This window comes from Eublepharis macularius, chromosome 8, assembly GCF_028583425.1.
Source record: "Eublepharis macularius isolate TG4126 chromosome 8, MPM_Emac_v1.0, whole genome shotgun sequence".
Taxonomy (NCBI): domain Eukaryota; kingdom Metazoa; phylum Chordata; class Lepidosauria; order Squamata; family Eublepharidae; genus Eublepharis; species Eublepharis macularius.
The window spans coordinates 24,114,219-24,140,443 of NC_072797.1; the positions used below are offsets into that span (position 1 = coordinate 24,114,219).

General features: G+C 46.2%; 1 protein-coding gene across 1 annotated transcript in view; it reads left to right on the top strand.

Moving 5' to 3' along the window:
* The first annotated feature begins 1,242 nt into the window (after positions 1-1,242).
* The window catches only part of EGFLAM (EGF like, fibronectin type III and laminin G domains), a 134,105-nt gene continuing 109,122 nt past the window's right edge, over positions 1,243-26,225 (top strand). The window contains exon 1 of the mRNA XM_054986658.1: positions 1,243-1,351. Coding sequence (XP_054842633.1) covers positions 1,243-1,351 — 109 coding nt within the window. The remainder of the gene's footprint in view (positions 1,352-26,225) is intronic.

A 26,225-nucleotide genomic window follows, 5' to 3' on the forward strand; every position in this document is an offset into this window, starting at 1 on the left:
CTTACCTCACAGGCTCACAGTGGAGGAGCCATGGCTCGGTGGGAAGAGATCTGGTTTGCAATAATGTTGCCAACCTCCAGGTAGAGCCTGGAGATCTCCTGGAATTACAACTAATCTCCAGGTAACAGTTCCCCTGGAGAAAATGGCAGCTTTGGAGGGGGGTGGGAGTCTAAGGCATTATACTGTGCTGAGCTCCCTCCCCTCCCTAAACCTTGGCCTCCCCACTCCCCCCCCCCAAATCTCCAGGAATTTCCCAACCTGGACCTGGCAGCCTTAAATCCTGGGCTAACAACAATAATATTTGATTTATATACTGCCCTTCAGGATGACTTAACACCCCCTCAGAGTGGTTTACAAAGTATGTTATTATTATCTCCCAAACAAAACACTCTGTGAGGTGCACTCTGTGAGGTGCAGATTAGAGTCCCGCTCTTTTAACCACTACACCAAAGTGGGTTCAATCCCAGCTAAAAGGATCCGGTAGGAGGTAACGTGAAAGACCTTGACCCGAGACCATGGAGAGGGGCTGGCTGCCAGTCAGAGTAGGCACCGCTGTCCTAGCTGGGCCCGCTGTCCGACTCCACGCGAGGCCGCTTCACGTGTTCCAAGGCGTCCTTTGCAAAGGGAGCCTATCAGAAGCGCGGGCTGGCCGTCCCTCTTGTATTTGCGGGGAGGGAAGAGACACGGGGAAGAGACCCGGCGCCAGCGGGCCAGAAAGTAGCCGACGAAGGCGCCCAATCAGGGGGCGGAGGGTGGGCTCCCCAAGGAGCCGGGGGGCGGGCCTTTCCTCCGGCCCTGCCAAGAAGCCGCCGCTCGCGGGCGCAAAATTGCCCGCTGCTCTCTTGGCGAGGTAGCGCGAGTTCGCTCCGCCAGCGCAGGGACCGCTTGGCCGGCTCCTTCCCAGCTCCCGCGGCGCTCCCGCGGCGCTCCCGAGTCGCTGCGCGCCTTGCATTACGCGGGGAACCGTCGACTCCCATCCCGAGGCGGCTCTCCGGCCATCTGCGCGTGTCCAAGCCTGGCTCGACGAGTTCTGCTGCGCGCCAGCCCCGCTTCGCGCTGCCTGGCTCCCGCACACGCCGGACTCGCGCTTGTCCCCGGTTGCTCCGCCGGGTCGTCCGAACCTCCGCTCTTTTGGGGCGTGCCGCTGCATCGCGAAGCCGGCGTCCGGCACACCCTCCTTCGAACTTGTCCAAACTTTGATTTGTTCTTCTTGCTGGAGCGGATCGATCCGATCGGAGCCAAATGGATTTACGCCGCAGCTCTGGGTGCTGCCGCCGCCGGTTGGTTTGGCTTCTGTTGGCGTGCTGCGCCGTGCCCTTGGCCGCCCGGAGGAACATCCCGCGGAGTCAAGGTAAGCGGGAGAGAGCGCTGCTCCGTGTTTGTCGCGGATTGACCTCGGTTTCAGCCTCCGTGTCCGGGCATTTGGAAGATCAAGAAGTGCTGCAGAGGGGAGCAAAGCCGGAGGGGGGGGGGTCTTTATATTGTGCATGATAAAAGGGTGGGATTAGGGTTGCCAGCTCTGTTTTGGGAATTCCTGGAGATTTGAGGGCGGTGGAATTTGGGGAGGGAAAGTTGCTCAGCAGGGATATGATGCCATAGAGTCTAACCTCTGAAGCTGCTGTGGACTCCAGGGGAAAATGGAGATCAGGTGTCATTCCGGGAGGGCTCCAGGCACCACCTGGAGGTTGGCAACCTTGGGAGAAACGTAGACAAACGCCATCAGCGCACGCGATGGGTAAGCCCACACGCCTCTACGCTGCTCCCTCCCCTCAGCGCTGTGCGAAGTCCACCCTTTGCCTTTCATTTTAGCTCCCTAAGAGCTGTTAAGAGCGCAGACACATTCCATGTGATCTCAATTACTGGGCATTTGGAAGAAGGGGCGCTTTTAAAACATCTCTTATTTAATCCATATTGTCCAAAATAGCTTTCTGTTTCCTGTTGGGAGGAGAACAATGGGATGACTCTTCAAACCCTCACGAATTCCACTCTGACCAGCGCATAGCAAATTGGAAAAAAGGGGGGTGGGTGGGGTCAGAGCAAATGGCAGAAAGAGATGTTGCTTTCTTAGGTAATCTTCAGCAATGTATTGTCCAAGGCTTTCACGGCCGGAGAACGATGGTTGTTGTGGGTTTTCCGGGCTGTATTGCCGTGGTTTTGGCATTGTTGTTCCTGACGTTTCGCCAGCAGCTGTGGCTGGCATCTTCAGAGGTGTAGCACCAAAAGACAGAGGTCTCTCAGCGTCTTCACCAAAAGACAGAGATCTCACAACTGTGACACTGAGATATCTCTGTCTTTTGGTGCTACACCTCTGAAGATGCCAGCCACAGCTGCTGGTGAAACGTCAGGAACTACAATGCCAAGACCATGGCCATACAGCCCGGAAAACCCACAACAACCATCAGTCTTCAGCAAATTGTTCCTTCTTCCCTGGTTCCCATCTCAAAGTATTTCTAAGATTTCAACTAAAATTCTATTATTATTATTATTACTACTTCTACTATTGCTGCTGCTGCTACTACTACTAATAATAACTAATTTTGGTAAGACATTGGTTAGTAGATGTGTATTAATGATCTGTGTGGGAAAATATGACTTTAATTCAGAGTTTACACCTAGCTATGTGAGAAGGAAAAAAATCTGCTAACCTTCAAAATGATATTTTGCCAGTAGCATAGAGAGCAGATTTGACTTTTCCCTCCCCTTCCGGGCAGAGCTCCTTTCCCCTTTAACTGGAAGGCAGAATTCCCACAGGTGCTGTTTCTCCCCAAGCAGAGAAAAGTTTAACCTGTTGAATTTCTGCCTGTTGCACACTTGTCAGAGACAAGGGAGCCCTGCCAGAAAAATGGAGCCAGCTCCAAAAGACTGGTTGCCATGAAAAGCAGCCTGAAACATAACACAATGGACCAAATCCTTTCACTGCACAACTCTTGCTCATGGCCACTAGTGAGCGGGTTGATGTCAATTATTTAACATTTTCCCATTTAATTTAGTGGATGCATGGACATGCTTATTGTTGCAAGCATTTCTACTGGGCGTATTTCTTATGGCTAATTAATATTTTATTGATCCATGAGACTTCCATTGGAAAAATTAACTCCCCTCCCCAGTCATGCCATTAAAGGCTCGCTCATTGTTCCACTCATATTATTTCTGCAGGCTTGAACTTTGAAGGCTTTCCGAGTAACATGAACGCTTGGGCAGGTTGCCTGCTATTCTGTTTCATTCACTTCAAACACGCGAGCTGATGCGTGTGCTTTCAAATATAGTATTATGTTCTCGGTCATCTTACTGTACACAATGCCGGAGTGTTAATTGGATGGAGCCTCCAGTGGAATTAACCAATCAGTGCCTCTTTCTAGAGCTACTAACAGTGGGGGGGAAAGCAGAGACAGATATGTGCATTAACAGAGATGAAGTGTAGAATTATTCTTTGGAAAGGGGTGTCGCAGCTCAGTTGGACCAAGGCTCAGTTGGTGCACCCCTAGATTTCGAAAACTCAGCCCAGATGAGCTGATTGGGTGCGGTCTACTGGTGGAATTGGCGTTCTGCAGGATTTAGAATGCTCAGGTTTTCTCTTTGGGGCACTGCCGTCTTCACTATCACAGCTGTTTATTCATTCCGCATCAGTACTGTTGAATCAAATAGTGAATTGCAAATTTAGGAAGCAATTTCGTCCTCATTTAGTTAAGCTGATCTTTGAAAACCTCCAGAGAAAGGGGGCAGATTATATAACTCCTCAGATCTGTTGCTAACCTCTTGTTTTTTATAGGTGAGAATTGTTTCCTGCTACTAGCTTACTTGTGTATTGTGGGCTCATTACAGCTCGTCCTTCCTTCAGTCCCTAGGAAGTAGCAGACCTCTCTTTTCTCTATAATGGTGTTTGGGTTATTTAAAAAAGTACACTGGCAGTGAAATCCTAAACAGAATTCCTGCAGTCTAAGCCCATTGAAATCAGCTAGACTGGAGTAACTCTGGTTTTTTCTTAATCTTCTGTTCTTCAAACTGAACATTAATTTCTCGTGTATGCTCCAAACTCATGAAGTTTGATTCTCTTCTGCTCATTTACTCCGAAGCAAGTTCCACTGAGTTCAGCGGGGCTCATTCCCTAGTAATTGTGCGTCAGTTTATAATTGTGCAGCCTAATCCAGTGGATCGTTACTTTCAGTAAATCACACTGAGCATAACACGACGTGTTTGTGTTAGTTATCTTTATGTTAGTTATCTTTTTTGCAATTTTATCTGATTCCTCTTTGATTTGCTTTCTGTGTCCCTTGCAGTTCTATAATCTGGTTTGTGCATAAGATTATAATAAGCTCTTTTCCCCAACTGGTTTGTACCCATCAGTTTGTCAGTAGCATTTAGGAATTGCCTTCAGGTAATCTAGTTGTTTCTTTGTTTTATCACAGTTACGTCTGAGAGACGAGTTAGTAGAAGTCTCTGTGGGCCAGTAACTTCTGTGGACCTATTTGCAAGGCTGGTCTTGGGGCGGTTTCAGACATTGTAAAAATCCCTACAAGGAACACTCTTCTGTATAGGAAATAATATGAAACTTGTCTATCAAACAAGAGCACATACAGGTCCTTCTGTGCCGTCCATAAACAGAGTTACACATTTCTAGGCCTGTTGGCTTCACCTTTCTAGTGGAGACTCGAGGTGGATTATAGAAGATAAACAATGCAGTTACACAGCATAAGATATTCAGTGAAGAATGCAACAGAGCTAGGATGACACAACTAGAATAGAAAAGGATTGCAGTGTTTAGGATTGCACTGTAAGGTACATCCAGTGTACGTGTGCTCCAGCACCAATAGAAACTGCCCAACACAAGTGGACTCAACAAAAAACCCGTATATAATGATCACAGGTGATGATTTACACCAGCATGACACTGTTTTGTAACATGGCAATTTTCGCACTACTAACCTGCTTCCGTAACGTTGTGAAACATTGCGCAAAAACTGCAGAAGATAGCATCTTCTGACGAGAGTTTTGTGCGATGTTGCACAAAACTCTCGCGAGAAGACGCTATCTTCCACATTTTTTGCGCAACTTTTTGCAACGTTACAGAAGCAGGTTAGTAGTGTGAAAACGGCCCATGTCTTATATGCTGGAATTTCATAACATTTCAAGCTGTATTTAAACTGCATCAGAGAAGTGTTGTTTTTGTTCTTTCCTGCCCTTCACCACTTGTAACAGGTCAGGATCAGTTTGACAGAAGTTCTTTACTCTTGCCCGGATTCCCTAACTTTCCATCCCCTAATGCATGGTTTTCAAACCATATTCTGAGGAGTCCTGTAAACCAATTGGGGTACCTTGCTCAGATATATGTTTTTCAGAAAGACATCTGGTCCACCATAACGGGACTTCTCTTGCAGTGTGACGCCACCTTGCATGTGTTCTAGATTATGCGCACAGATCACATGGGATCATGAGGCCCATTGCATCACTCCGTGTTCCTCGTGTATCATGTGGAGCCTAAAACATTTCCCACAATCTCTGTGATACTTACAGCTTCCAAGACAGTAGCTTGGGGGTTCCTCTGCAGTTCAAGTGCAGAAACAATTCCTTCTTTCCACTAACTAAGAAGCTTCTTTGACCGCTGTTAAGTCATGTAACAAGGACTGTCATTGAATTCTTGAATATGTTTTACTGTGTGTAAAATTTAAAAAACGGAATCTTCCATTAACAGAAACTGTGCTTACTAACATCTAGCAATTATATTAAGTCAAAGGTAATGGTCGGATGATGGAGAATGACACAAAAAACCCTGCAGTTTACTACCGCTTCTGTTGCTTAGCGTAACTGGCATGCTGGTGAGCAGTTCATAAGGAAAGTGCATATAAGCAATTAAGTGTGTTTTATTTAGTGAGGAGTGTCTAGAATAGCGAATAGTTAGTTGACTGCACCTGGTGTTTGTGCTCGATTAGGCGGCTCCTCCTCCTGGCTTGAATGAAAGGCTGGGGTAGACTGTGGGAGGGGGGAAGCTGAACCACGGGAGCACTTAGGTTAAGTAATTATCTGTCTAGTGAGTTTTGTTTTAGCTAAGATTAGACTAGGCTTTTTTTTTATTGCCATTGCTTCTGCCTCGAGAGCGGGCATTGTTATCTTCTAACCACTCTCTCGATTTAATAAATAATTATCTTGCCTGTGTCTCGAGTGTCTGACTGCTGTGCGCAGGGTCCTCCACACGAAGAACCCAGAGACCAGTGAGTATCACATAAAACAAGCGGGGCACACTCCTCTTAGAAGGCTTCTGGGACACTGTGTAGGTGTTAGCAGCACCAGAACCAGGCCCAGAGGGTTTGCCTACTCTTGACATGGTGGGAGATGGGGCTAGCCTGGATTCATTTGTATAGATATGTTAAGCGGATTTTAATTTCTTGTTCTTAAAATTACAGCCTGGCCTGGGGATTTATTTATGTCATTTATGTCCATCTTTCTCCTCAGTAGGGACCCAAAGTTGCTTACATTGTTCTCCTCACCGCCGTTGTATCTTTACAACAACCCTGTGAGGTAGGTTAGGCTGAGAGTATGTGATTGGCCCGAGAGTTTCCATGGCACAGTGAGGATTCAACTTGGGCCTCCCAGATCCTAGCCACTTATACCATGCTGGCTGTACCAAGAATTTCAGCAGCCTACTGATGCAGTAGAGGCTTTTCCAACGTGTTTTCCCAATCAGGGAACGAGCATGCCAATGGGTGACCTTCCCCACTTTTTCCAGCTGTGCAGCCTTGATCCATATCACCACCTCCTTGCCTCCCCTCCCATGGCAGTGGGACTGTGGCTCCTTGGTAGACCATCTGCTCAATTTCTGGCATCTCCAGTTAAAAGAATCTCAAAGTAGATGGTATAAAAAGCCTCTTCCGGGGACCCTGAAGAACCCCTTCCAGTCAGAGTGGACTGCAGTGAGCTTGATAGACCAATATTCTGACTTGGTAGAAGGCAGATCCACATGTTCAGTTGTGGTTGCCTAGTAGGGAGGGAAATGCTCTCGTCATACTTGTGTTCCATTTTTTTGGGGTTCTTAAGTCCTAGATCTGAATGGCTTCTAAAGTACCCCTAGCCGGTTGATGAGGGATTGGGCCCTCCCCACCACCAATACCCCCATTTTAAAAAACTCTTTAATGCAGAGGTGCTCTGAAGTTGCTTTAAATTTGATCAGTGGAATTCTGTGCATCTATGTTGATATTTATAATTGTATTTTAACTGTGTAAATTGGATGTTTTTAGAATTGTTAACTATAATAACTTATATATTTTAACCTTTATGTATTTTGTAATCCGCCCTGAGCCTGCTGGAAATGGGGCGGGGGCGGGGGATAAAAATGGTAAATAAATAAAATAAATTCTAGAGGGCTGAGATCTGGGGAAACCCTGGCTCAACTTAAACCCTGCAGCATGCAAATTCCAGTTGCGCAATCGTGTTCGCCCACTGCAGCGAAAGCAGACGGGTGATTTGTGGCACCTTTAAGGCTTTCAGATTCCTATTCGGGCATAGGTTTTTGTGGACTACATCAGATTCATGAAGTGGATTCTCAGCTGCTAGATATATTTATATATCTATTCAGGGCTTTTTTTTCTGGGAAAAGAGGTGGTGGAACTCAGTGGGTTGCCCTCGGAGAAAATGGTCACATGGCTGGTGGCCCCGCCCCCTGATCTCCAGACAGAGGGGAGTTTAGATTGCCCTCCGTGTCCGGGGTCTGAGCCCCAGCCCCCAGACTTGACAAGAGGGAACAGCAGGGGACAAAAGGGTGGCAGCAACCCCACCCCCCAAGCCGGCAACCAGGGCCAGAACCTACCTACTCCAGGGGGAAGGGGTAAAAGGCCAGAACCTCAGAGGGGTGGAGGGGGCAAGGAGAGACCAGCCAGTCCCACCTTCCAGGGGGAAGAAAGGGGGCTAAGCAGGCCAGAGGGAAAGGGCCACAGCAGGGGGAATGTGGGACCAGCAGCAGCAGCAGCAGCAGCAACCCAAGCAGAGCCCTTACCTGGCAGGGAGAGGAAGCAGCCTCTACAGCCCAGAGCCACACCATGGCTAGAAGACAGCAGCCTGGCTCAGGAGTTGCTAGAAGCCAAGCCTCTCCAGGGGGGGCTGCCACAGGCATTCTGGGGGAGGAGATGGGTAGCCCCGCCCAGCATTGCTGAGCTGGCAGCGCAGAAGCTGGCTAAGGCAGCACCTCATGAGCAAGGCCAGGCAAGCCCAATAGCACGGAGGCTGGCTGGGGCAGCTCCTCGTGAGCAAGGCCAGGCAAGCTCAATAGCACAGAGGCTGGCTGGGGCAGCTCCTCGTGAGCAAGGCCAAGGAGCCCTCAGCTGGGGATGGCTTGCACTCAACCCCACCCTACCAGCAAAGCAAAGGAGCCCAGGAGGGATTAGTGGTTGGAGGGAAACACCTGGAGGGACGCACAGCTGGGCCCGGTCAGGAGAAGGAACAAGCCTAGAAGGAGGGCGGGGCAGAGAGAGGAAACCCTATAAAGGGTGGCTGGGAAGAGCTCTGGGGTGGTGGGTGTGAGTGACGAGTGATGATGTGGAGTGAGAGCAGTAGAATGCAAGGGTGGAGGCTTGGAGGAGAGTTCTGGAAGGAGGAGATGAAGGAGGACGCAGAGGGTAAGCAGGCCAGGTTGAGCAGGCCAGCGAGTGGACTGAGAGGGAGTCTGGGTGAGGTATACCGCCCCTCCTTCCACAGAGCAGGGTCCTGCAGAGTCCCTGGCCCCCCTGTGACGTCAGGAGCAGACCGCCCAGTGCCACGCCCAGCGGCAGCCGCGGCAAGCCCTGACACTCCGCGCCCGCTCCATCTAAACTCCCCTCTGTCTGGAGATTAGGGGCGGGGCCACCAGCCATGTGACCATTTTCAAGAGGTTCCGGAACTCCGTTTCCCCATGTTCCCCCTGAAAAAAAGCCCTGTATCTATTTATTTTAATTGATATGGAGGTGGGAGGGGGGAGTCATGAACAACAAGGTCAAAAGTCCATGAAAAAGATGATATCCGGGCTTTGGCATTGCCATGTAAAATTAACCACACTCGTCTGTGTGTCTCCTCTGTTTGGAATGCCTGTGTTCTGGTTTAAGTGGCTTGTACTTTAGGGTAACTGCAGGGTTTAACCTTGGTGCATCTGGGATGTGGGACACAATGGAGATTTTTATGTCAAATGAATGGGAGCATCCAGAAGGAAGCAGACAGCAGCTTCATTAAAGCACACTGATGGGGCTTTCATGGAATGGTATTTCTGTAAACTTTGTTGGGGCTCTTGAAAGGGGGCACTTTAAAAGACATAAAAGCCCCTCAGAAACTGGGCTACTTTTGATCTGCCGTAGATTCTCTGCTGACGTCAATTGGAGACTTTGGCATCTAGAGTAAGGGCAGTGTTTAGTGCTTGAGATATTGAAATAGTTGAAGGCCAGATTCGGGGCACCCTCGGTACCCTTCCCCCGTTTTTCGTGAATAGATATACATTGAAATAATCCGCCTGCTCCCAAATTACATCCGAGGGATGTTCATGACATTAGGTCACCAGGCTCGGGGTCTGCTGCACTGGAGACGTATCCCTTGCAAGCTCAAGTAAAATGACAGGGAATAGCATGAGAGCAATGTGAAGAATAGCCTCGATTTTATATTTTAAATGGACGTTATTTTGAAAATGATGAGAGCTAAGGTTACAGCGCTCACTTATGAACCCAGGTTTCAAATCCTGGACTCTGAAGTAATCCAACAGTATTAGTTAATCTATCATTCTAATTAACCAAGGCATTGATTCATTGACGGTTGAAATATGGCTTTTAATTAGATTCTTAATTGGAGGTGGATCATGTGCGAAGAGGAACTGAGTGTTGAAGACACTGCAATCGAGAACCTAAATACAGTTTTTATTCAGATCCATTTGGGATAATTCTCCGTATAATTTGCCTTTCATCTCAATTATTGTGCTGTGTTATTCATGGGGATGTCTTGGGTTGGGTTTACAGCTGTTTTGGGGGATCTCTGCACTTCCCAGGGAGCCACGTTCAGATCACAACCACAGGGAGAAGGGGGTTAGAACTTACCACTGGACCGTTTTCCCGAAGGGAAGCCCCCATTTGCTATCTTGGAGAAACTGATACCCATACACGTACAGTCCCCAGCTGGGCAAATAGTGGCTTCCCAGGTCAGGACAACAGTGCATGTGGGTGGAGGTCTAAACATCTTCTCCCTGCAAACCGTGGTCTCAATGTGAATTGTGTCCACTGTCCAGACACCTGTGACGTGCAGTTTCCAAAACACGTATCTGACCTAAGCCAGGTTTGTTTGGGAGTGTTTGTACCGAAATACTTTTAAGTTTATTTAAATTGCATAGGGAAATGGGGGTGAAAATGAATAGAATGGCTGGTAGGATCTTGCAGCGCAATCCAAAGCAGAGTTCTACCTTTCTAAGCCCATTGATTTCAATGGACTGAGAAGTGAGTAAAAGTACTTAGGATGGTGCTTCTGATCATACAGTTTACACTTTAACTAGTTTTGGGTGTAGCATCTTGTTGAATGTAAACTTGGCAGCAAACATAATGCACAAAACAGCGAGGGAACGTGAATGATCTAGAAGGAATCCATTAAGAGAAAGAAAGAGCTGGCATTAGGAAGGAACATTAGGAAAGACAGTGCTGTAAAGTGGTTAGAGTGTCGGATTAGGATCTGGGAGACCTTGGTTTGAATCCTTGCTCTGCCATGGAAGCTTGCTGAGCGACCTTAGGCCAGTCAGATGGTCACACCCTAACCTACCTCATAGGGTTGCTGTGAGGATAAAATTGGGGCAAAGAGAGCTATGCGAGCCGCTTTGGGGCCCCTTTGAGAAGAAAGGCAGGTATAAAAGAAGTAAATCGATAGTTATACTGGTTAGTTGTTGTGGGGACCAAGTAACGGGATGTGGCTGTGAATTCCTTTTGGCATGTGGCTGCCTGTTGGTAGAGGCAGAAAACTGGGTTAGACCAAGATGTAGTGGTCTTATGTATGGAATTGTTCAGTCATCCCATTCTCTCATGCGCACCCTTTGTCCTGACTAAGATTTAGGAATGCCTGCAACTTCTCACCCTTCAGCCATCTGCATGAAGCAAAACAACATCTGCTGAGCCAGTAAAGCACATCTTGAATAGCAGCTTTGAATTCAGCTCGTCTGCGAGATTACTCCAGAGTAAGAGGTTTATAAGGTGATCGCTCTGCTTCAAAAGTCAGTTGAAGTTTTGATTAACTGACCTCGACGTGTTTTTGATTTGGTTGTCCACTTTGCCAGATCTTATTCCCTGTCTAGTTATTATTTTTTTCCCTTCATATTTCGGTCCGTGGCATAACTTGCTTGCAAAGGTCAAATCCGTCATTATTTTTTCTCTCCATAATTTGATGAAACTGTAGTTTAAAAGTATTTTGAGCTGAGTCATAGCTTTGGTTGTTTGCTGTTGTGCAACCTGCACAGTTGGAGCTTTAATGCTTAAGAATAGGCTGAGTGTAAGCTTTTATTGGACAGATGGCTAATTTTACTAGCCTGACCTCAAGGATCTAGTTCCCTGATCCCTGGTTAGCTCAATTGCTGCCACTAAGTGCTGGGATAAATGAGAGGTCACATTTGTGAATTGAATGTCCATTAGCTTACTCTAATGAAATGGCAGGGGTGGGACGGAGAGAACAAAAAATACACTAGATAAGAAAAAGAAGACCCTCCGTTACTTCTTTTATTTCTCACTTTTTAAAACCCTCGCACAGTTTTATTTTTAGGCTGTGACTCATTCATTTTTTAAAAAATTATTTAAAACATTTCTATCTTGCCTTGTCTTGGACTCAATATTATTAACAACAACAACAACATTCGATTTAGATACTGCCCTTCAGGACAACTTAATGCCCACTCAGAGTGGTTTACAAAGTATGTTATTATTATCCCCACAACAAACACCCTGTGAGGTGAGTGGGGCTGAGAGAGTTTCTAGAAGCTGTGACTGACCTGAAGTCACCCAGCTGGCTTCAAGTGGAGGAGTGGGGAATCAAACCTGCTTCTCCACATTAGAGTCCTGCGCTCTTAACCACTATATCAAACTGGCTCAGTCAATGTGATAAATTGTGACTAAAGTTTTAATTTGATTATGATTGGGGATGTATCTCTGAAAAGCTTTTGACTACTTATGCTACTGCAGTAGGTACCCTGGAAGCATTTTCCCATTCAAATATATTTAGGAGCCACCAAACTGTCGCGAGAGCCAGCCCTCTAAACTGCTGATGCCTCCTATTGTTTCTGCGTGAGTTCCCGTTCTAACTCAATAAATGGAAGCTCAAGCACTGACCTGTTCAGAGATGCGATGGACATCCCCTTCTGGGACAGGAGAACCTGCTGCACTTTTGCTTTAGGAGAGAAGGAATGATCCAGTCTATGAAAAGATGCACCAGAATGACTGTCCTAAGAGGGATTCTCTTGTGGACAGGGGCTCTGAACTTTCAAGAACTGTTGTGGTCCGTTGCTGTGCCCCAGCATACAGCTTGGAAAATAACAATATTGCCCTTATATCCTTGCCTTTTCTCGAAGAGTATGGAATGGCTTAGATATACAGGCCCTTCGAGATCTCCCATTCAGATACTTTACTGGGTCAGGTCTGCTTAGATTTATTGTGTTGCCTTGGGACAATTCAATAACCATCAGATCTTGGAAATTAAGCAGAATTGGCCGTGGTTAGTTCTTGGATGGGAGACCAACCAGGAAGTTCAGGGTCACTATGCAGAGGCAGGGAATGGCAAACCACCTCTGAACGTCTCTTGCCTCGAAAACCTTGTGGGGTTGCCTTAAGTCAGCTTGCGACTTGACCGCACTTTACACACACACAGCTGCAGTGTGTCGTCAGATCTGAAAGCGGGTCCAGATGTTCACGCCCTCACAGCCAGCCACACACACAGGCACTTCAGTGATGCCTCTTGGCCCTTGGATGCAGTGTGCAGAGGTGCATTTGCACAAGTAAGACGCGTTCAGCTTTGAACGCATGCCAGGTTGGCTGATCTGACTGCTACGGTACAGCCGTCAAAGCTTGGAGACACTAACAGGACTATGTGACCACGGATGCTGTTATGTTTAAAGTTGCTTTGAACGTCTTTGGGCAATAAATAAGTGCTACATGAATGCTAAGTACTATATTAGAAAAATGGATAGTGTATGTTGGTGCTCAGTTAATGTATCCCCCTATATATATATTTTCTCCCCGTTATTACTGATTAGAGTGGTATTCAGCAGCAGAACATATATAACTGTCTGGCCCAAGGCGCTCAGGTTGCACAGAGCTGGGGAAGGCTTTTAGCTCAAACTTCAGAGGGCTAATGACAAAGTACTTTGACTTAGTATTTTATTATGTCATTTATCGTCCGTCTTTCTCACTGAGACTCAAGGCGGATTATATAGTGTGAGATTAGTACAGTCAATATCAGGAAGATTTCCATAAACAATGCCATAGGGTAAATAGATACAAGTTCACAAAGACACAGCATTAGTAGGAATCCAGTACAACATAGTGGTGAGGTCTATGGTTCCTAACTCATTAGCAGATCATCCGAGATCCCCTGCCTACAATACAGCCCTCCTATCTGAGTAAAAAAGCCTTTTTGAATAATTTGGTTTGCGAAGAGCTTTGTAAGCGATAACAAATGTTATTATTATTGTAATTATTATAAATATTACTTGCTTTGACTGGCAGCAGCCTTCCAGGATTTCAGGCAGCGCTTACATTACCTAACTGATTCTTACAACTGGAGATTGAACTTGGGACCTTCTGCATGCAAAGCAGACCCTCTACCACTGAGCCACAGCTCCTCTCTTGAGCACGAAGTCCTCCAAAATCCCTTTTTTTCATGTGTGTTTATGTCTTTTCTCCCCCACTGTGGCATCCCTTCTCTGCTGCTCTGCCAACTGAGTTTCCCTCTTCCTTGCTGTGACAGAGAAGCGTGGGTTATTGTGGCATCGTGTAATTAATGAGATCGCAAGGTGTCAGCACTGAGGTCTCCCTCTACCATTAGTCTGAATGGGAAAGAGACGAAGAGGAGGCTGGTCCTTGCACTGTTTATGAACTTTGGTCCCCTTTCGTCTTTAATAATGCAGATCAGAAAAACCCTGCACCACAGAGCTGATTCTTCAAATAGACTCCTTGCCTGTCTGCATATTCAGCCTCTCTTGTAGTATATCCATTGCATAGTATAAATGTGTGAGCATCTGTGTGTGCTGGCTACAGCATTTCAACACACACTGTAGTATGAGCAGGGGTGGATTGTAGGGCTGTTCTGATTCAGGCTGGTTGGCCCTTTGTGTCTCCCATTGTCCTTCCTACACCTATTGTTAGGTTAGGAGGCTATATGCACTTAGCATAACCTATGTGCTTATACAGTGATGGCACAGGTTCTGCATATGCTTCTTTTTTCAGGATTCGTAGCCACACAGAGAGAATCTATGCATATACGGATTGTAAATGCATAGCCATGATTATGCTGAATGTGTGTGGGCACAGCCAATGAGACTGAGAGTCTGTCTACACGAGACAACTGGGTGCGTGTTCGTTAAGTGTAGGGAGATGCAGTGTTAGCCAGGAAGCATAGTTTAAAAAGACAGAGCCAGCAGAGATTGCTCCTCAGAGGGTTTGTTAATTTCATCTTCGCCTCAGGAAGGCTATATCAATTTCATCTCTCTGTTCTAAAACTGTGTGGGACCTCAACCAGAGAGCAGTGAGGAATGGAAATGGGCTGGAGCTGCCTTCCAGAGCTGAGCTTGGACCTGGAGAGATTATAATGGGCTGAAATTTCCCTTCTGGCATTTCACAGCCCCTTCACACAGCTCCAGTGTATAACAAAGCCTTCACCCTGTCTCTGGATCTTGTCTTTTAAAACTACCCTTCCTGGTTATCATTGCATCTCCTGACACGTGTTCTTCACATACCAAATGTCTCAGGTAGAAAGACTCTGAGAGTCTCTCTACACAAAATATCTAACATGGGAATGCTCAAGTGAAAGATCTTACACTTGTTCTCCCATTGTGGATACATGTGTACTGCTAGGGAGACTGAGGGCCAAGCTACACATGACGAATGACACTTGAACGGCAAGTGTATTTCTCCCTGTTCACTTGCCCTCCTCTCAATCCACTTGCTGTTCAAGTGTCATTCGTCATGTGTAGCTTGGCCCTGAGTGCACTTGAATATAAGACCACTCAGAAAGTAAGTCACTTAAGCATCCCTGTGTAAGATGTCTTGTGTAGAGAGACTCTAATTCTGCTCCCCTTATGTACATGTTCATGCTCCACAGATGTAGCATGCGCACCATACTGTCTGTCCATCCATGTGATGTTCTGAACAAGTCACCAAAAATGATTGTAGAGTTTGTCTGCATTTGACATCTTGTGACACTGCTCACTGTGACTGCAATCTGAAGGACTTACTAGGGAGTAAGCCCTGCTGAACTCAGTGGGATTGACTTCTGAGTATACATACTTAGATTTGTACTGTGCCTTCGTGTACGTTGGGCTGCCCTTGGGCCTGACACAGAAGCTACAGCTGGTCCAGAATGCAGCGGCATGCGTTCTTACAGGAATGCCTACTCAAGCCCATATCCATCTTGTGCTGGGCCACCTGCACTGGCTTCCAGTGGAGTTCTGGATCTGGTTAACTTTGGTGTTAACTTTGGTGTTTAAAGCCCTCCCCGGACTGGAATTGGCATACCTGTGGGACTACCTCTCCTATTATGTCCCTTGCAGGGTGCCGCACTCTGCGGACAAACAACTCCTGGTGGTCCCCAGCCCAAGGGACATCCGTCAGGCCTCCACCATGGCCAGCGCTTTTTCTGCCCTGGTTCCAACCTGGTGGAACGCTCTCCCACTGTAGATCCAGGCCCTGCGGGACGATTCTTTAGGGCCTGTAAAATGGAGATATTCCGCTGGGGCTTCGGTTGAGGATCAGTGGGTGTCATCCCCCCCATTCCATCTAAGATCACCACCTCTTCTATGACTGCCCTCGGCCATGCATTCTGCCCACCTATGCAGGTTTTTGATCAGTATCTAAAGTAGCTTATGTATAATGGCCCTTGGAGTATTTTAGTGACAGTTTTAAGTGTGTTTTTAAAGTTGATTATTAACTTACTGTGTTTTATTGATGATGTGAGCTGCCCTGATCCCATTCGTGGGGTGGGCGGGACATAAATCCAATCAATCAATCAATCAATCAATCAATCAATCAATCAATCAATCAATCAATCAATCAATCAATCAATATACCTAGAACAGGATCTGCCAAGGTTTTGTGTGGACTGTGCAACCGTTAGCATCTGCTTCTAGACTTCAAAGTCGGGACACAGTATTCACTGGGAATTTTCTTGTGTTCTCTGTGTATAAGTATTAACAGCACTCAGTGTTTGACTGTTCCACTTACCTGCTTCCATTATTTATATTTAAATTCTTTTGCCTGTTTTCATCAGGAAGGAAGACAGTTTGTTTTGGCTTGGCTGTAGATTTTAGGAGTGGCTGAAAACATTTCGAAGACTCTGCAGACAAACACAGCAAATCCCCTCATTTGCAGCAAGACTGAAGAAGGCTAAACCCCAAGAGAGTCAGTCTGCAGCTGAATCCAATTTAAATCCCACCTACACTATGCCAAAAACAATTGGCATTGCGGGTGTGCGATGGTGAAGAGAAACCTCCGGTTGAATCCATCCTGTGAAAGACCATTTTTCAATATGCTGAAAAGAGGTTCAGTTCTGGGTAACACTGTGTTTCAGCCTTGCTGCTGACTGTAGTTAAAACTAAAGAGCACCCATTTGACAGAGGAAAAAGAACGGTAAATTCTCAGGAAACAAATACGTGGAAAAGTGGAGTTTCCAACTTGAGTTCAAAAATAGGAAGCTATTGTTGCATGTTACCTGTTTTGGATTGGATACTGTGAGAAATCTCTCCTGGCATAAGAAGAGCTGTGCTGGGTCAGACCAAAGCCCCATCCAGTCCAGCATTCAGTTCACATGGCGGCCAACCAGCCACCTGTAAGGAAGTTCACAGTCAGGATGACTGCATCCTTCTGCCCTGAGTCCCCCAGCAACTGATATACCATTATGCTGATGACACCCAGCTCTATATTAAGAACATAAGAGAATCCATGTTGGATCAGGCCAATGGCCCATCCAGTCCAACACTCTGTGTCACACAGTGGCCAAAACTCGGGTGTTCTTAGGAGGTCTGCCAGTGGGGAAGGGGCACTAGAAGCCCTCCCACTGATTGCCTCCCCAAAACACCAAGAATACAGAGCATTACTGCCCTAGACAGAGAGTCTTGTGGCTAATAGCCACTAATGGACCTGTTGGATAAGCAACCAGAGACTATCTTGATCCTTGCCCAGAGTTTGGATGCCGTAGTTGGTTGAGGGATAGTTGTCTGAAGTTGCAAAATAGTAAAGAGTCCAGTAGTACCTTTCTTTAAGACTAACCAACTTTATTGAAGCATAAGCTTTTGATAAGCATGCCTCTGACAAAGAGAGCTGTAGTTCTCGAAAGCTTATGCTACAATAAAATTGGTTAGTCTTAAAGGTGCTACTGGACTCTTTTTTTTTTTTTTAGAAAATTTTTATTGGTGAGTATACTTTTCAAATTCAATACATACATTCCCTCAATATCTACTGGACTCTTTACTGTTTTGCAACTACAGACTAACATGGCTAACTCCTCTGGATCTATTGTCTGAAGTTAAATCCATCAAAACCGAAGGCATGTGGCTCAGTCCGTGACAATAACGAACCCTTTAGTTCCATCACTCGATAGGGTCCAGCTTACAGCAGTCGATTCTATCAGGAGTTTGGGAGTGTGGCTGGATTCCATGTTATTCATGGACAAGCAAGTGTTCCTGGTGGCAAGATCAGCTTTCTTCTATCTCCACCAAGCCCACCGGTTATCCCTGTATTTGTCTTGTTCTGACCTTGCCACAGTGCTTCATACTATGGTTGCCTCTTGTTTAGACCACTGTAACTCACTCTACTTAGGGCTACCCTTGAAAGCACTTCTGAGACTTCAGTTGGTATGCAAAGGCATCTGCCAGAATGCTGACTGGTACACTGTGGTCAGCTTATATCCAGGGGTGGTGCAAGGGTTTGTGGCACTTGTGGCCGGCTGGCCGGGCGCCCCCCCCTGGAGCGTGCTTGCGCTCGTGTGCACCAGCCTGCATGATGACATCACGCGTGATGTCATCACAGGAGCGTGCCACCGCTGGCCCGATCGCTGTGGCGGTTGGCCTCCGAGCTCTCCTGCTCGGTTGCCTGCGCTGCCGCAGATGCCTGCCTGCGGTGGCTGTGCCCGGCTGGGGGCTTGTGCTGGCGGTGGCGGTGGCGTGGGGCAGGAGGGATAGGCAGCTGCTGCTTTGTGGCACGCGCTCCCGCCCCCCGCGCCTCCTCCGGCACTCCCTCCGGCACCCCGCGCCTGAGGCCACCGCCTACCTGGCCTCAATGGGTGTGCTGGCCCTGCTTATATCACTTTGATTTTGAAGTAGCTGTACTGGCTTCCAATTGTCTTCCAAATTAAATTAAAGGTGTTGGTTTTAATCTTTAAAGCCCTTAACAGTCTGAGATCCTTATACTTATGGGACCGTCTCTCCTGATATAACCACCCACATGCCCAACGGTCTGCGACACAGGGCCAGTTGATGGCTCCCAAAAGAGCCAGTTTGGTATGAGAGCCAGTTTCGTGTATTGGTTAAGAGTGCGGGACTCTAATCTGGAGAACTGGGTTTGATTCCCCAATCGTCCACTTGAAACCAGCTGGGTGACCTTGAGTCAGTCACAGCTTCTGGGAGCTCTCTCAGCCCCACCCACCTCACAGGGTGTTTGTCGTTGTAGGGATAATAACATACTTTGTAAACTGCTCTGCGTGGGTGTTAAGTCATCCTGAAGGGTGGTATATAAACCAAATGTTATTGGTGTTGTTGTTCCCGGCCCTAGGGCCACTTGACTCTCTTTGACCAGAGGGAAGGCTTTTATGGTTGTGGCTCCCTTCCTCTGGAATGCAGTAACTGAAGAGACTCGCTTTCTCTCTCTGGGATTTGTTGAAATTCCGGAGGGTCTGAAAAGCAGAGATGTTTCAACTGGCAGTTGGGTGTTGATATTGTCATTGGCTTGACTTCACGTGATTGATTTATTAGAGGCAGGAGTAGGATATAGCAATGGCACTGTTATTTGTGATGTTTGGGTTTTAATGTTTGTATTCATATTTTAATATTATATTGTATTATTGGTTTTAATGTGTTATTTTAATATTGTATCAATCTTGTAAACTGCTTCGAGCACTAAAAATGGTGAAGAGGCAGCATAGTAAATAAATAAAACATAAAGTGGCATGCTGCCTCAGGTATCGGAGGGAGTCGTTAGCCATCATAATTTGTAGCCACTGATAACCCTGTCCTCCGTGAGTTGAATAACATAATAATAGCATTTGATTTCTATACCGCCCTTCAGGACAACTTAACGCCCACCCACAGTGGTTAACAAAGTGTGTTATCATTATCCTCACGACAGTCATCCTGTAAGGTGGGTGCAGCTGAGAGAGCTCTGAGAAATTGTGACTGATCCAAAGTCACCCAGCTGGCTTTAAGAGGAGTAGGGCTTCAGATTAGAGTCCTGCCGCTCTTAACCCTTACACCAAACTGGTTGGTACAGGATATTTCCATCAGCGAAGTGGAACTCTTCCCCCCAACTGCAGCCGCAAATGATTCTCCACCCAGCATGTTTCATTACACCGGTGTTGTGTACTGGGCTGAGTTGGCCAAGCAAGGCCTCTAAAGTAGTTACTGTATTGATTGTAATGCACTGTACTGTGTTGAGTTTAAGATTTAGTCTAGGCTCCCAATGCCTGCATTCTCATTGGTCCATAATCCCTGCAATATCACTGGTTACTTTTTCAAGGCAGCAGCCAATCGGTCCTCTATAATAAAGACCAATCAGTGGCCTGCCTACTTCATACATTGTATATAGTTTATGCAAATGATGGTATTGTAAAGTATGTGTTCTCATTGGCTATTATTCTTGGGATGGAGCTGCTGTATATATATTGAGGGTTTCTGTTCAGTCTGCCTGTGTGTTGTGTTCCTGCTGAATAAAGAGCTGTTGAATTACTACATGGTGTCTGAACCCACTATTTAACAACCACTCAGTGCATTTTGTAGCGCGCGGGGATTTTATTGGCTCACCATGTATGACACATGAGTCTGAACCATGTGTGTAAAAACACCAGATTTCCATTGCATGGGGAGGGGATTTGGTCAGTGGTGGGGCCCCTATTTTGCATGCAGACAGTTCCAGCACCCGTGCGTGGCGTCTCCAGTTAAAGGTGTTCAAGAAGCAGGTGCTGAGAGATGTCTTTTTCCTGATAGAGACTCTGGAGAGCTGTTGCTCGTCTAATGGTCTGACTCGGCGTTAAGGCGGCTTAATATATTCATTTCAGTGCCAGTCTTCCTTGTGGGCACAGTAAATAAATAACATGGATGAAGCAAACATTGAAACAAATATAATAATTTGCTTTGGCTTTTTCATTTATTTGAAATCTGCTTCATCCTACTTTTAATCACGTTAAAGGCTTTACTCCCCTTTTTAAAAAACCATTGCACTCAGACATCATAAATAAACAAGCGGGTAAAGGAAAGACAAGACAGAAAGAAGAGTTTCATCCCCCTCCTTTGCTCTTTTAATACTGATAGACTAAAGTGAGTTAATGCTCGAATTGCATCTGGAAAAGGTCACACAGAGAGAGTAGTGATAGAACTAGTCCCATTTTGGTAATGAGATCTAACTTTGAAAGGTCTTGAGGGGGTCAGGAGTAAAAAGGTAGTCAAACTCTCCTTGGGTTATTTTTCCTCCCCCCCCCCCCCCAAGTAACCACTTTAGCTCTGAATCTTGCTCGTGTATTCAGATCAATTTTGAAACCCCCAAGAAACAAGTGGTGGAGAAAGAAATCTGTTTCTGAAGCTGGCAACAATAAGGACAAAAAAATCAACTGTAAAAATAAACTGCCACAAATCCAGCTCTCTAAAATTAAACTCCAAGATCAAAAACCCTTATGGGTCCGATTCGAAACCTCTTGATGACTGAGCTGGATGCATTTTGAACATTTATTTTTAGTCGCATTTGAAATGTATTATGGATGAGGAAATGGGGAAGTCAAGCACAATTTAAAAGAGGGCAAAATGAAATGGTGGCTGTCAGGAATCTGGATATATCAATAAGTGGAATAGACCCAAGTTCCCCAAAGACTTGAATGCTTCTATCTTATTTCCAGCGTGTCTTCATATAATTGCCACTGGTGGTCGATGCTTAATATTCATAATGCTGCTTCGCTTTAGAGTTGTGTTCATCTGTCCCTTTTCCATATTCATTCTAACTCTCTCTGGGCTGTTTGTTGAAGTATCTTAAACACTGCATTCACCGTGTGTAAAAATCATCACCGTCATAATAATAAGACTTAATCGTACTATAATTGTGTGTTCAGGCAGTGGAGAGTAAAGAGGTTCCTGGGGAGAAGTATAACTAGCTACCAGCCCTTCTTCCAGCTCATTGGCAGTTTCTGCCACACAAAATACTGTATTGCTGAAAACACCACAGGGTATAGTAAAGACGATGCAAACCATATTATGGCATTCAAGGAGGACTGCGCATCAGAGATAATGGACATACAGTAGCTCGTCAGTGTTAACTTTGCACGCGTCTTGGGAATCGTGGTTTTCTAGTAGTGGGAGCAGGCTTGCTGCTCTGCAACAAAAGTCGTTTTCCTTCACAGCCTTTCCAGACAGGTTTTCCTGCCCAGCCATTAAACTCACTGGGCAGCCTTGGTCTAATCATTGTCTTTTGGCATAACTTATCCCCAAAGAATTGTTGGAATCACCAGTACAAGGGTTTCTTTGAGGTCCTGGTTATGGAGGAGAAGGGAGGGATACAGAGTGAGAATGAGTGCAAACTGCAGCACTCTCAAACATGCCCACTTCTGCCAGTCTTCTTGGCTCACCAGCCTAACACTAAATGGTCCAGTTCTCTTTTGGCCCCTTTCTTATGAAATGGCCTGCCTGATGAGGTTAGTCTGACTCCCACTCTCCTGGCTTTTTGCAAACTGTGCAAAACTGAATTATTCAGGAGGGCTTTCTTAAACAGGCAGTGGGGCTATACTTTAATGAAATGTTTCAGAAAGATGCTTTGGTAAAGGGATAGGAACTGTGGACTATACTACTGCGTACGCTCTGTTGCTACTACTGTGTGTTTTCTGTATCATTTAACATATCACGTTTAAATGCTTATGCTTTTGTTTCAGATTGGCGCTAGTTTTTAGATTCCCCAACCCTATTGCATTGTTTATTGGATGCCCCATCGTGCTGATTGTATTGACTTACACTGGGTGATCCGCCTTGAATCTCAGTGAGAAAGGTGGACTATAAAATAAATAAATGAATAAACAAATGACAAATGAGTTACTGGAAGTAATGAAAACAGTTCTGCTGGGTGCGAAGCAGTTTTAGAAAATATTAGCTCAACTGGTGTAGAATGTTTTTTAATTTGTAAAAGAAAATGCTCTTTGTCTGGGGTGACAGGATATGAGTCCAGTAGCACCTTAGAAACCAACAAGATTTTCAGGGTATGGGCTTTTGAGAGTCAGAGCTCCCTTCTTCAGATATGAGGAGGAATGGAGATCCTTGAGCCTTTATATCCCAGCCAAAGATTGGTGGTGATACAAGGGAGAGCATCTGGATGTAAAGGTACAATGCAGTTAGATTAGAGCAGAAATTAGAATCTGTAGTGAGATAACAACAACAACAACAACAACATTTGATTTATATACCGCCCTTCAGGACAACTTAATGCCCACTCAGAGCAGTTTACAAAGTATGTTATTATCCCCACAACAAACACCTTGTGAGGTGGGGCTGAGAGAGCTCCAGAGAACTGTGACTAGCCCAAGGTCACCCAGCTGGCTTCAAGAGGAGGAGTGGGGAATCAAACCCGGCTCTCCAGATTAGAGTCCCGTGCTCTTAACCACTACACCAAACTGGCTCTCTTAAAATCCTAAATCTGTGTTCAACCTCGAGAGGTCTATTGTTTTGAATTTGTGAATGAACTCCATTTCAGCAATCTCACGTTGTAATCTCCCCTTGACATCTCTGTTTGAGGACAGCCACTTTTATGTCAGCAATGGAATGTCCTGGAAGATTAAAATGTTCTCCCACTAGTTACTGAGTGCTGTGAATTCCAATGTCAGATTTATGTCCATTTATTCTTTTGCATAGGGACTGATCGGTTTGTCCAGTGTAAAGGGTGAAAGGTCATTGGTGTCATGATGAACAAGTGAACGGTCCTGAGATGGTATAGTGGATCTTGTTAGGTCTAGTAATTTTGCTGTCAGAGTAAACATGGGGACAGAGTTGGCATCCTGGTTTATTGCAGACCCTGGTCCTGCAGTCTTGTCAGTGTTAGGTTGTACATTATTGTGAGTCAGAAGTTGTTTCAGGTTAGAGGGCTGTCTGGGGGCAAGAAAAAGTTTGCCTCCAGTGCTTGTGAGAGAAGAATATCATTGTCTAGCATAGGTTACAAGTCACTGATGATGCATTGAACTCGCTTGAGTTGAGAGCTGTATACGACCATCGTGATGTTCTGTTGTTTTAACAACAACAACAAAGTCTTTATTGGCATATCTCAGGTTATCGATACAGGCAGTAAACAAATATAACGGTAACAAGGGTAATTTGAGTGAAAGCAGTTAGACGTTGTTCTGTTGTTGTTTCACTTGTCTTGTAACAGGTTATCCCTTGGTGTCATTCAGGCTTTGCGAATGTTTCCTTACTATGTCAGGTGGGTACTGTAGCTCCAGAATGTCTGTTGTAGATCATACAGGTGAGAGTTTTTATCAGAGGGACTGGAACAGATGCGGCTGTAATGTAGAGCTTGGGTGTAGACAATGGATGGATTGTCTAGAATGGTATTTCTTTTTAATGTGGCCTTTTGCTGTTGGCTGGATATCAATATAAGTTGAAGTCTAAAGAAAAAGCTTTGATGGGCCAACAACTCTTATGATCTTTGTGTGCACAAATACAAAAAAGGCACCCTCGATTTATTAATCAAATGGCAATTAATCGAATACTTCTTGAAGAAACCCAGGTGCCAGCGTAAATGAATTTTCTGTAACTGTAGTGCCAAGCAAGATGAAGTTTTATGTAATTCCCAAAACAATAAAAAACAATCAAATAAGGGATTTATGTATAGACCATATTTTAAGATTACCAATAATAGAAGAGCTTGTTCACTGGGAGGAGTGAATATAAGAACATAAGAAGAGCCTTGATGGATCAGATCAGTGGTTCATCTGGTCCAACATTCTGTCTCACCCAGAGGCCAACAACAGGGCATAGAGGCCAAGACCTTCCTCTGAAGTTGCCTCCTGTCATTGGCATTTGGAGGTATACTGCCTCTGAATGTAGAAATTTCCCTTTCATCACCATGGCAGGTAGCCACCGGTGGACCTGCCCTCTATGGCTCTATCTAATCCCCTTCTAAAGCTGTTGATGCCTGTGGCCATCTCTATATCCTCTGGCAGTGAATTCCATATCTTAATAACCTGATGTGTAAAGTATTTCCTTTGGTCTGTCTGGATCCTGTTGCCAGTCAGCTTTATTAAATGGCCTTGAGTTCTAGTATTTTTTTTGGGGGGGGGGGAGTTACCTCTGTCCACTCTCTCCACTTGGTGCATCCCACTATATAAAAGGTTAATTGTGTTCTTGACAACTCACTTCCTACCCTGGTGCCAGCCTCCAGAGGGTGCTGCTGTGGAGGGAAGCCCAGACAAGACAGCCCCATCCCTCCAGAGAGTGCACCGTGGTGGGAAGCCTAGGTGGGGATCAGGTGCGGAGCAGACGGCAATGCCTGCCCCCCCTCACCTGGCTGGGATCAGGAGTGGAGCAGGTGGCAATGCCCCCCCCTTCAACCAGCTGGATCAGGAGCAGAGCAGGTGGCAATCCCCCTTGTCTTCACCCAGCTAGGATCAGGAGTGGAGCAGGTGGCAATGCCAGCCCGTCCTTCACTCAGCTGGGATCAGGAGCGGAGCAGATGGCAATGTCCGCCCATCCTTCACCCAGCTGGGATCAGGAGTAGACATGGGCACGAACAGCATTACGAATGGAAAAAACCCACAAACAGCCCATTTGTCTGTTCGCGAACAAGCACTTCGTGAGGCTCCATTCTAAATGAACAAGTGGTCGTTGCAAGCCTCGTTCATTGCCTTCGGCAGCCATTTTGTCAAGCCAGACAGTCTGGGAATTCCCCCTGCCACCTGCCAGCTGATAGTTTAAAGGGATCTTTAAGGGGCCACGAACAATGAACATGTTTGTGAACAGGGTCATGTTCGTTACTGTTCGTTGTTCATGGATGGCAATGAACGATGAACAGCTTGTTCGGGTTTTTTTCTGTTCGTGCCCATGTCTAATCAGGAGTGGAGCAAGTGGCAATGCCCACCCCATGCCTTCACCCAGCTGGGATCAGGAGCAGAGCAGGTGGCAATGCCTGCCCCCTGCCTTCACCCAGCTGGGATCAGGAGCAGAGCAGGTGGCAATGCCTGCCCCCTGCCTTCACCCAGCTGGGATCAGGAGCAGAGCAGGTGGCAATGCCCCCTCCCCGCCTTCACCCAGCTGGGATCTGAAGTGGAGCAGATGTCAATGCCTGCCTGCTGCTTTCACCCAGCTGGGAGCAGGCGCATAGCAGTTGGCGATGCCCAGCCCCTGCTGTTACTAGGAATGGGTCTTCTTGAAAGTAAATGGGGGAATTAGTGGCAAGGTGGAAGGCTATGCGAGAGGGGTAACAATGGGATATTTCCACCGGTATTTACGGGGTCCTTTCCCCAAGGAGGCAAACAAGACCTGTGACCTTGAATAAAAGAGTATCTTTATTGAAGGGAAAAGCTCGAGCACACACACACACACACACACACACACACACACAGAGAGGAGATTGTTTGCAAACACACAGGATGCCTAGGAAAAACAGTGGTGAAAGTGGAATAGATTTGAGGAATTTCAGAGAGATAGTTACCTATCCGAAGAGCCGAGTAGTCCATGGAGGAAGAGCTTCAAACATCCAGTGTTCTTGGCCAGGAGAGAGAGAGAGTCTTAGGAAAAGTGACCCTAAGGGAGCAGCACTTGGATCCAGAAGGCGTGCATTGTTTGAATGGGGCAAGAGCTCTGGTTCTTATAGGGCAAA